This window comes from Vanacampus margaritifer, chromosome 9 (genome assembly GCF_051991255.1).
Source record: "Vanacampus margaritifer isolate UIUO_Vmar chromosome 9, RoL_Vmar_1.0, whole genome shotgun sequence".
Lineage (NCBI taxonomy): Eukaryota > Metazoa > Chordata > Actinopteri > Syngnathiformes > Syngnathidae > Vanacampus > Vanacampus margaritifer.
This window is the reverse complement of record NC_135440.1, coordinates 13,671,200-13,683,368: the sequence shown is the minus strand read 5'-3', so window position 1 is coordinate 13,683,368 and position 12,169 is coordinate 13,671,200. Positions and strand designations below refer to the sequence as shown.

The 12,169-nt window shown below is 36.8% G+C and overlaps 1 protein-coding gene across 3 annotated transcripts in view; it reads right to left on the bottom strand.

Annotated features, from left to right (window-relative positions):
• LOC144057493 (F-actin-uncapping protein LRRC16A-like) overlaps positions 1 to 12,169 on the bottom strand; it is a 56,155-nt gene that overhangs the window by 27,848 nt on the left and 16,138 nt on the right. For all 3 annotated transcript variants that reach the window (XM_077575132.1, XM_077575130.1, XM_077575131.1), the window contains exons 3-9: positions 8,910 to 8,960; positions 4,503 to 4,562; positions 3,088 to 3,209; positions 2,129 to 2,226; positions 1,885 to 1,955; positions 1,715 to 1,788; positions 1,520 to 1,595 (exon numbers count right to left, since the gene is read on the bottom strand). In XM_077575132.1, coding sequence (XP_077431258.1) covers positions 1,520 to 1,595; positions 1,715 to 1,788; positions 1,885 to 1,955; positions 2,129 to 2,226; positions 3,088 to 3,209; positions 4,503 to 4,562; positions 8,910 to 8,960 — 552 coding nt within the window. The remainder of the gene's footprint in view (positions 1 to 1,519; positions 1,596 to 1,714; positions 1,789 to 1,884; positions 1,956 to 2,128; positions 2,227 to 3,087; positions 3,210 to 4,502; positions 4,563 to 8,909; positions 8,961 to 12,169) is intronic.

The window sequence follows — 12,169 nt, the reverse complement described above, 5'->3', positions numbered from 1 at the left end:
AAGCCTGAAGACAAGACAGCTGGTAATGGAGACCCGCATGGTGTCCCTTTGTCTCGTTCTGATCTTGGGAGTCTTATCACATGAGAACATTTGACTGATCTTGAGTCAAATGACACGAGAGGGATGACATGGGGAAACAAAGGACACAATGGCAAGTAATCTTGTGGGGACTCGACTGGTCATGAGGCGAAAGAAACTCAACAAATATGCATAGATAGAAAAAATAAATGCGTAGAATATTTTCAAATGTAAACATAGATATGCATATGGTTAAGTATTAGTGTTGCGCCGATGGATCAGCTACTGATTATGACCGGATACTATTTTTCGAGTACAATAAATTGAATTTAACAATTTATTTTCCAGACAGACCAATTGACGAGTCAAAAGATGACTTCCTTAGGAAAGATGTTGATGATTTTTATATGGGCTTAGAAACAGATGTGTACAGTGACCTTCATAATTATTGGGCCCCCTGGTTTGGATGTGTTAAAAGCCTTAACATTCATTCAATCTTTATTGCAGAGGCATACTCTCATACTGAAAATTGTAGACATAGTTGACCAGATACAGAATTTATATCCTCCCATGGCTATGTCAGCCCCCAGATCGCAAGCCCATTGAAAACTTGTGGAGGGGGCTAAAGAGGACCCAGGTGGCTGGATGATTTAGGGAGACACAGTAGGGAAAAAAAGTATTTGGCCAGTTTCCCATGGACTTCCTATTGGATTTTGGCCAAATAGTTTTGTACCCCACTGTAGTATAAAGAAATGGTTCAAGATCCCTCTCATTGTATTCTCCTGTATTATGTCAAACAGATTACATCAGGATTTCATTTTTCCCCACTAAATAAATGCACTTGAATTAAATGTTGCAATGCATTTTCTTCTCATTTTTAATTTTGATCCTTTATTATTTAGGGGGAAAAAAATGAATTTATTAGATGATAAAGAAAACATCTCACCCAAGGGTGCCAATAATTATAGAGTTAACTGTAGATGTGTAAAACAAAGGGTTGTTGCAAGTGTGAGAAGGAGAACATTTAATACAGTTGACAGCAAAGGAGACCACACATCTTTTAAGTAGTGCCTCACGAGACTAACTGAAGTGAGCAAATCTGGCAAGCCTGTGGCAGCCCATAATACAGCTGAAATATACAGCGAGGAACTAAAAGGATAGGGGTGGGGTAATAAACTGAAAACAATTTAGTGGTACAATGATCTACCATCTTCTTTACAATGATATCCATAATGGTTTTACATAAAAATTAAAACAGCACAATAAAATTCAGGAAAGCGGTGCAGCACTAGACAGGGAGTCCTTCCAACTGGTGATTATGCAGAGTGAAAACCAGAAAACAAAAATGCAATTCACCACATGATTGCTGTCTGTTCACTATTTGTGGACAAAATGGAGGGACACCTGATTCATGGTCAGCTTAGAAAAATGACAAGAATTGTTGTTTGGAGCCTCTAGACCGACAAACAGATCATCAGTGGTGAGAGAAAAGGGAGCTTACCAACTTGTAGTCCTTAGTGGTGAGCTTGGTGAACCACTGGTTGAACTCGAGAACTGCAATTATGGCCACCAAGTCTCTGAGGAACCAAACACAGGCGGGGTGGTGGGTGTAAGGTCAATCGCACAATTCTCTACAATGGCACCTTTGTGTTATTAACTTTTACATGAGTCTTTGACGGTATATAAAAACATGCACCTGTTCTCTAAATGGCTGAAGTCCTGCAAGTTAAGCTCTCTGGTGTCTTGCGTCAAATAGATGGTGTCGACATCCTGGGAGAAGAATAACTCATGAGAATTTGGAATTGAATAGTGTGTTGTTTTAGTTATCAATACTGTATAACTAAAGATGAATCCAACGATACTGACCCACTGAACCTCTTCTCTGTATGGCAGTGACAGCCAGTCACAAACACATCTGTACATCTGAGAAAAGCCACCTGCAGCACAAGCGAGCATCAGAAGACAGAGAGAGAGTGAGAGAGCGAGGATGACATGAATAACTACAGCAGAAAGTACAATCCTTCAAAGCTTGACTTTCACATTTGATCTGCTCTTGCAGTCCTTTTTTTGAGTATGACATTATGAGCTCCGTGACATCACTGCTCCCTACCACATGGTCCCGGGTCAGCAGGTTTGTTGTTCTCCCACAACGTCTGCAGTGAGGTCAGCCTGTCAGCAGGCTCCATACTGAGCTTCTTCATCACTTTACTGGTATGGGAAAAGAGCAAGAATATTGCTTAGTAAGACATGTTTGTCTATAATATTCACGCCAAGAGCCATTACTGATTAAATATGAGAAAAAAAACATCTTTAGAGTTAGACATTTATGCTGATTCAAACTAAAATTGGCATTCCGATTCCAAAATTAGAGTCAGTAAAATTCCACTGATTAGCTTTAGTAAGACTGTAGTAAGAAGAGCTGATGAACTCATTTGCTCCCATAAACGTATAAAAACGTTCCATCTTAATTGCCATGGTCTCAAAAACGTATTTATACGTATATAAATATTAATATTATATTAACGTATTTTTTGTTTTGTTTTTAATGCTAGAGCATACAGAAGGCTTTGATGCAGCCTTTGAACTGAAGAAAATGCTTAAAGCAATGGTAGTTATTACAAAAACAGGTGGCAGCAGAGTATAAGAGATCAACCAGGGCCATGTTGCAAAAAGTTTTTTAACCCACAGTTCTAAACAGATTTGTGACTAATGATGAAACTTAGCTATGTTCTAATGTTAAATGATGCAAAACGGAAACAGATAAAAATATTTTTTTTCCTGATGAAAGAAGAGATTCTAATCTTTCTTTTGGTTGGTTTCATGTTTTTATAGCAATAGAACTCAATATTCTGTGGGCCTGGCAAAATCAGTCAAACTTTGAACAGGAGTTTGAAAATGGCTGGGAGTGAATGAGTTAATCGAGCAAAGGTGTCTTAAGTCATCATATTGATGCAGCACAACTCAGTATTATAGGACAGAGCATGCACCCGTTTGTGAATAAGTGAATGCAATGAGCACGTTTCTTTGGCTTGATAATTTGGGAGTTTTTTTGACTGTGATGAGACTCACCTGGGTGAAAGACCTGGACATATTCTGAGCAGACAGTTTCCGACATGTGCAACCACCTCGTTGACCTCCTCAGTGGAGAGCAGCTTCAGTGAAAAGGAGCCTCGCTCGTATTCTACAAACAGCTAAAAAGGAAGGACAAGAGTAAAAAAAAATATTTTTCTATTGGAATTTTTTTTAACTCATTTACTGCCATTGACAGCTATAGACGTAAAACATTCATTTTAACTATTTCTATTAGTTTAACATTTATTTTTTATTTTTAACAAGAGTATGAAAACCTAGATTTTTTTTTTTTACATTTAGAACAGACATAAAATTATTTTTTTTATTATTAATCGTGAGTTAACTAGTGAAGTCATGCAATTAATTACGATTACAAATTTTAATCGCCTGATTTATTCATCTTTAATTTAAAAAAAATATATCTTTATTTTTAATAATATTTTTTTTTCTTTTAAAGAAAAGATTATTAAAAATGTGGCGTCCGGCGATTACAATTTTTTTTATCGTAATTAATCGCATGACTTCACTACTTAACCACAAATTTTATATCTGTTCTAATACAATAAAAAAAATCTAGGTTTTCATACTCTTGTTAACAAAATTAGGGAAAAAAATTTAACTAATAGAAATAGTTCAAATGAATTTTTGACGTCTATAGCCGTCAATGGCAGTGAATGAGTTAATCTGGATCCTACTTTTCAGCCCTGCCCAAAGAAAGAGTTGAAAAAAATCTATTTAATTTTACAGAAAAATTTAAATTTCATATTCCTTTCTATTGCTATCCAGAGTAATGCAGACACATATTTCCATGCACCAAATAAATTAAAGTAAAAGTAAAGATCTAATGACCTTTTCCAGGATGGGCTCACCATTACAGCACTTGCTCCAATAATGCTCATGATTACGCACCTCTACAGGTCAATATTAGCATAATCCCGGGAAGTTTGTACCCCACACCATTAGTCCAAATATTAAGAGGAGTGACATCTTTGGGGATGATTGGTACAAAGGTTGAGCTGCAAGAACTCAATAAAGTGACAGATTATCCTATGATGTAAAGTAGATCATGCCGACAGCTCAACTGAAGCCAAAATGAAAAGCTCTCCAGATGGAAAAAGTGGATTTCAGAGCTTTATTCTCTGATACAGTTGAGGTATGCAATAACGTAAAACGATGCTTTGTTTGAAAAAAAAAAAAACAACTCAGACCCTTGTTCACTTCAGCACACATCCAGTCGCATACATTCTCTCTCTCTCTCTCTCTCTCTTGTGGAAGTCGTGCTCGTAATTCCAGGCTTGTGTGCCAGCAGGGTTTAAGTAAGCAATGGCATGTAGTCTCGACATGCCAAATGACCGCACAGTCAGCTTTGTTTATCTTTTTCGTACTTGTACTTGAGATGAGATGTTCCGTACCTGTTTTGCTTTATTACAGGTAATGCCCTGGATCTCCAGGTAATTAAAGGAGTGCTCCACCTAAACACAAAGAGAGAATAACACATTGGCAAGGGTGAACTATAAGGTAAATTGTTCAGATGGACATAGTTGAATCCAATATGTGTGTGTGTGAATATAATTACACGACTTGACAGTGACTGAATGTCTAAAGAATGTGCATACAATGTTACACCTATCTTGTATTGTATATAATTGTATATAAGTGTATTAGTGGCTAGAAGATACAGTTTTACATGTAAAACCACATCAAATTGGGGAGAAAAAAAACATTTCAAGGAAAATACTAGCAAAACAGTAGTCTGCTTTAGCACTCCAAAAAAGGGAAAACACACACAAAAATATCCTGAACGTGATGGTGGGGGGAATCTCTGTGCCTGGGACTGTTGATATTACCGTAAGCAAGCAAGTTCCCGCACTTGCATCTCACACACACACAGCCTGAAGGCAGCCCAGGAAGCGAGAGCAGACCATTCCAGGTGGGAGTTGACTTTTGAGGATTGGCTCACAGATGCGAGGGGGAGACGATAAACAGACTGTCTGCTGTCTGACTTTTGGTGCGTGCGTGAACGCGTGCGTTTTAGGAAGGCTATGCTTCTCTCCAATATTTTGTCAACAGTACTTAAATGGTGCTGCAAAAAATGCTGTAATCAGCATTTCATTATTTAATTGTGTGAACAATATTATTTAAAAATGACAAATATTTTAAAATAAAATGCTCATTGAGAAATAACACTGTATATATACACACATTTACAGTCACACCCAATACAATTTGATATTTGACTTTTAAGGAAATACACATTTGTGGGTTCAATTGAAACACTTGTACTGTACACAAGATGAATGGACCGTTTTAGCAAAATGGTAACTTATTGATACTGTATATAATTGCTATTACCTCCCGTTCCAGCTGCTCCTGACAAAGCTTTATTTGAACAAAAATGCATGCCATACTTCAATCACTGGTTGCTTATGAAGGAAAATGTTGCTGTGTTTACACAAGAGTGACACTTACAAGTTACATTTTAGAAAACATTTATAGAAACAGAAAAAATGTCTCTAATTCAGTCTGTTAGACATTCCACTTTTTGCTAAAATAGTAGTTTATGAAAGCTTATTTTGCGCCGTTATGTAATACTTAACACACATTTTTGCTTAATCTCATAAAACCAAAGCCAGAGCAATCAAATCCACCATTAGAAATATAGAACAAGCAATCTGAAAATGTGTGCATTGCACAAAAATCCCATCAATGTCATTTTATTTATTTATATGATTTCATTTTAATTCATCAATTTATTGTGAAAACAGACAATACAGAATGGGTCCAAGTGTAAACGTGCATTGTACTATATTTTATAATGCTAACTATTAACAGCATGCCACAATATGTGGCACATATTGTCACCATAGTAGCTCAACTGATTTCCAGCCAATGTTACGGGAACATGCTGACACACAGAAGCTGACGGGGGAAAAAAAACAAAAAACATCCTGCTGAGAGATGACCAAATGCATTAGCGTTTGCATGGTTCACTCATTTGTCTGCTGCCCACCTGTCACTACTGCATGCAAACACATCCGTTTCAAGGGAAAACATGAATCAGGATAAAGAATGCCCAGGTTTATGCCGCATACATTTAAAAAAAACTAAAATATAAATGTGGAGATCGGAGTATCAAAACATGGATGCAACATATTTGTGTGTTCGGCAAGCGATGTGATTGAAGAATCTGAGATGCACACTGAAAAGCTCATTGAGCATGTAAGAATTAGCCAGAGGGTGTATTGAAAAACTCAGCGCTTAATCAACTTTTTTTTTTTTTGCTGATAAACTGGTGGCTACAAAATGCTGTGTACATGCCCTGGTCTTTATTTTTTACATTTAAGTACATGTTTGTTTAAAGCTTGATTTGGGGGGCAAAAAATGTGTACCTGGTGCCACCTTAAGGTTAAACACGGAGATAAACACAATTTGGCTGTTTGTTCTCTCATTACACAAGACGATACATATTACGTCACTTAAAAAAACAACACTGGAAATGAGATGCATATTAATTCATTGACTGCAATTTGACAACTGATTGCAGTAGCAGGTCTTGATTTTTTTGTGGACTCCTTAATCACTGAAATATAGATTTTGTGTTAAAAAAAAAATCAATGTCCCAAGATATACTGTAGCACTCAGCTCTTTTTAAATCAGTATGGCAGACATAATCTTTAATCAAGGCTACACAAAACAGTGGACCACCGAACACTCGTGGCCCGGGATTCACCTATTTGCAGATTTTTTTTAATCAATATTTTGTGAAATTAATTTTTTTTACTGTTGTTTTATTTCTTTTTACAATCCCCACGAACATATTAACAAGACAAAATAAGCAAAATAAATATTGCTGGACATTTGGTCATACTAAACAAGCTACTCGCACACCACATAAAGTAAACCCCTCAAAAGGAAACGGGAACAAAATGATCTTAAACTGCAGGCAGTCGTCGTTATTTGATGCGCCGTGCTCTTCAGAACGAGACAGTGTAGGTTATCCCTGCTGACCTTTGACACACTAGTGAGAGGGGAGGGGGAGTGAGAGCAAGAAGTAATCTGGATTGAGGAAAAAGTGGTAAAGAGGATGAGAGTGAAAATTCAGAATGGGAGGCTTAAAGGACATTGGAGCAGAGGTGGTCAGACTGAAGGGATGTTAAATAATATGCGGCCTTGGAAGTGCTTCTGATGGACTAGCTCATAAACCCGAGGTCTAACTCTTCAAGACAGGATGTTGGGCAAACAAATTAACAGTTGCACAACTTAAATAAACCTTCTCGAAATGTAAATGGTACAAAAGAGGATTCAATGTGAATGTCGCTACATCACATGTAATGCAACCAACCAATCACTTCAAAACTGTGCCCTGAGGGTATCATTAACTGGAAAAAAAATAACTAAGTATATTAGGCACTATAGTTAGGTATTGAAACTAGTATCAGTCACAAAACGATGGTGATATCATTGAGAGGACGGCAGAAGCTACACACTGCTCAAAGAAACAAAACAAAGAAAGCAAAATTGGGCGGCGGTCGCTCCTCAATAAGGACTTGGGCTTTGTGTTATGATGATGTGTTATGATAACAAGGACAGACTTACAACCACCAAGAGGTGCAATAACAGACCAGGATTCTATCTTTGGCCACCGTGCGACTCAGGATTCTAGATAAGGTAAGCCATATTAAACTCAAAACAAAAATGTTTCCGTAGTTAAAAGCGGACGTTCCGTTTAAACGGAACTCAGTCGCAGCCACTCTCTCTGAGTGTGTGTGTTTAGAAAGACTAAAAATCTAAACGCTTATGCTAAAAAGCAGTAACTGTTTCCGTTTGTACTGCCTGACTCACGGCGCTCCGTTTTTGGGGCACTCTGAATAAATGACCAGCGCGTTTGAACAATGCTGAGTTTCCTAACGGTTGGAGTGAAGCAGAACATACTTGGAACGTATTTCCTAACGCTTCCACGATTAGGGAACGTGGACTTTGGATGCGAGTCCAAGCTATACTGTTCTTGGTCTCGGTTATTGTAAATATCCCCCCCTTAAAAATGCGACTTGCATGCCAGAGCTACTTTAAAACCCTGGAGAACCCACGGGGTCAAATTTGGCCCCTATAAATTCTGCTACTCAAATAACAAAGACCTTTTTTTTTTTACAAATTTAACTTCAAAAATCCAGAGTGCCACTTCTGACCCCTGCATGGGGCCATCTAGTGGATGAATATTGCACTTACATGAGCCAGAGTGGTGGTGACAAGATGGCTGGCAACATGCTGTTTTGTTGAGCTGGAAATTAATCTGAACAAAACCGTCTTCTCAGCAAACCATCAGATGGTAAAATATATATATTTTTTGTTAATCTATTTCATATCATGTTGCAGAATGCCTAGGAGTATGTTTTATATATATATATATATATATATATATATATATATATATATATATATATATATATATTTTGATAAATTAGCAACTCTGAGCTAGTTAAAAAAAAAGGGTTAAAATTGAAAAAACATATATTTTGGTGTTCAGTGAACTTAAAGCAGTCATTTAATGTATACTTCATAATTTTCCAAAGAAGAAAAGGGTTCTTGGGTTCTCCAGGGTTAAAATGTTTTTTTCTTCTTCATGATGCCTTTTTTGGACTAGCACAAATTATACTGATGCTCCAAAGTGACTTAAAGAAAACAAAAAACAGACTTGCCAAACATCAGTTTAATTATCAATGACATTTTATAAAGAAACACTACAACAACGTGCACCAAAACAAAAGATGACACTCAACAATAGTTTTCATATGTCAAAAAGTTAACTTTGCTCCTCTTACCTTGGTGGGAATGCGTGCAGTCAGAAGGTATGCTCGATGGGACGCAAGAGCCTGAGAGAAAAAATAGAGGGGAAAATGATGAGTCTGTGCTTGTAAATATGTGCTCCTTTGCGGTAAATACACGGTGTGAGCAGCTCTTAAAAGGAAGTGATACAGAAGACAAAAACGAGCTCTTCTGTTGACTCATCGGGATGAAAATGCTTATGACTGGAAAATGTTTTGTCAAAGACAAAAAAACAATGCAATTCTCTGCTCGACATCCGTCCTTTACTGAAGATGTAATGTACGTTATAAACTCATTTCTTTATTGTCGCTTCAGCGTTTCTTGAACCAGTTTCTCGTCCCAGACTGCACGGCAAACATGAGGATGAGCAGGAAGAACGCATACACTTAAGATTCCGATGCAGAAAATCTGCCTCAAAAAGGTCATTGTATGTTGTTGAGATACTGACAGAGCATGAAATTGTTACAAGGAGGATTTGAACAACTCATGAATTCCCACAATTGTCTATATTGGAATTATTAGTGACATTCTGATCCAAAACAAAAGCTGTACCATAAAGAACTGTTTGACCTTTGAAAAAACTGCAACTAGAACAATCAGCCATAGCATTTGGTTTTAGATGTTTATAGCCCAAATTGTATGTCCTGATGGCTTTATCTCTGTCTGCCAGCTATTTCCTTTTCAAAACAAAAGGATTATACTCCAAGTTGACCTTTAAATAAATTACAGAGGCATAAGAAAGGAAAAAAACTGATGCCATGCTAAGAAGCACTTGTATTCTTCAAGAATATGATATTGATGCACATCCATATCTGCCATTTTGACATAACCGTTTATTTTTCTAATTTCTACTACGGCAGAACGATTTTGGAAAATATCTAATTGCGATTCCGATTGAATATCCGATTATTTGTTTGCTAAGTCCTTTTCAGTCTTTTTAACAAACAAATGAATTGGTCCTTCTCAAGTTAGAAGATGAAATTATCTTTCACATTTCAACATGAAATTTATCACATTTAAACGTGATAAAGTTATGACGGTAAAACATGGTAAGTTTGACTTCTGGGTAAAGTCACTGGCAGGGTCCTTTTTGTGTTTTCAGATTTCTAGATCAAAGTTACACGCTACAGCTACGCTAAGCTGCTATGACTCTAAAAAAAATGTCAAGTTTTTACAAAGATTTAAGAAAAAAAATAGGTGAACATTTTTAACGGGTGTTTTCCTTGAGCAGAATCATTCTAAAAATCAAACTTATAAAATAGGACTGAATAAAAATGCTGGCACCCATAAAATTATGTTGCATACCTTTTGAGGCTATCACTGCTATCAATTTCTGTAATTTTCAATGAGACTTCAACTACTCAGCATGTACTTTGACCCGCTCTTCATAAGCGAACTGCTCCAGTTGTCGCAGGGTGCTTTCGCCAGACTACATGTTTTAGCTCATTCCGCAGATGTCCAACCGGATTTAGATCAGGGTTCACAGAGGTCATTCAGAGCAGTCCAGTGTTTTGACCGTAGCCCTTCCAACAATTTTGTCCACGTGTGTATGTGCATCTTTTATTGTTTCTTTGACCCTACACATTACTGACCTTGTGTCAGATTCTCCGGTTTGCTGTGTACGCAAAAGAAAAAAAACTCAAAGCCACCTTCAGACCTGAGCAATACTGTACTATCTTTACAAACAAATAATTGTTGATACAGTTCTTGTTTTGGCCGTAGTAGTGCATCTGTTTTACTGTAAGTGGAATAATAATAAAAATTATGAATATCAATGAAACAGTTTGAGTTCCAATAAAAAGGCAATGGCAAATAGAAACTATACAGTAGGTCTGTGTGTCTTCTTTTCATTCACAACGCCAGCATGACTCCATTATCCTTTTTGTCAAACTGTCAAACCTTCATGACGCACTCAATGGGTTTCTATGGCAACAATTGAGCCCGGGTTATACACAAATTTGTGAACACAAACACAGTTTTTTGCTCAACAGTCATGTATGAAAGTAGCTCCTGCGCTGCCAAGTCTTGCGCCTGAGAATGTCAATGAGCTTTCGCCTCTCTGAATATCTCATCGCGGTGGTCTGCAGTTGTGCCTGAATCACTGCAGAAATTCAGGAAGTACAGCAAATGTTTCGTCTGGAGTAGACGCTGTCAGCTGCGGCACAGAAATATTTCACCGCAAACCTACCCCTCCCCTTCTTGAAAATGCTCTGGTCCTTCCATCATGTCTTTGGATGCCATTCACAGACTCTTATTAGATCTATCACATCATTTGGCACCATTTTATATACTGGAAATGAGGGGTGTTAGAAAAAATCGATTCGGCAATATATTGCGATATTACAGCGCGCAATTCTCGAATCAATTCGATATGCGGCCGAATTGACTTTTAAACAGAATTTTTTTTATGGGAATATTAAACAAAACGTCTTACTTAGGGTTAGGGTTCACACTTTAAGCATGGAAGAATGTTATATAAATGGAACATTAAGCCTTAATATTTTATTTCAGTGCTGTTCAGACATGAAACAGACTGTTTGTTAAATGCAGTGACTCGGTTATAAGCCTGAATTTGCAGATAAATAAATACATTTTCATACAAATCTTACAGTCTACATGTACAAGTTTACTGATTAGTACTTTCTAAATTTGAGTAAAAAAATAAATAAAATCGCAATAATCAATTTGTAGATTCGCAGCGGGATTAAATCGGTATCGAATCGAATCGTGACATATGAATCGTGATACGAATCGAATCGCCAGGTACTAGGCAATTCACACCCCTACTGGAAATGCATGAATTAGTCTTAATGAACAGATTTTTAGAATTATTAGTTAGGGCGGTGGGGGTTATATTAAACTATAGCAAAAAAGTATCAATACATCACATAAGTGAAACAATGTCCAGCTTATGAATATACCACAGCACATACAATATATTGTAAGTGACCTCAAAATGTATTTTATAACATTCAATTAAAAAAAAAAATCTTAAAATGCACCTTTTGAAACAAATCATTGATCTTATTTCTAAGTCAAACTAGTGCCAAAAACATACATAAATGGATGATTATAAAATAAGATATGTAAAATGAAATTACACTTTTTTAGTATGATAAATGATTTAAAATCCAAATTAATGTGCGACTGTTCTGCGGATCTTTGCTGCACACAAAACAATAATTAGGATTTTATCTTTCCCTGCAATCTCACTCTTTCTATTTCTTACCCTATAGACATGCTTATACAGTATATG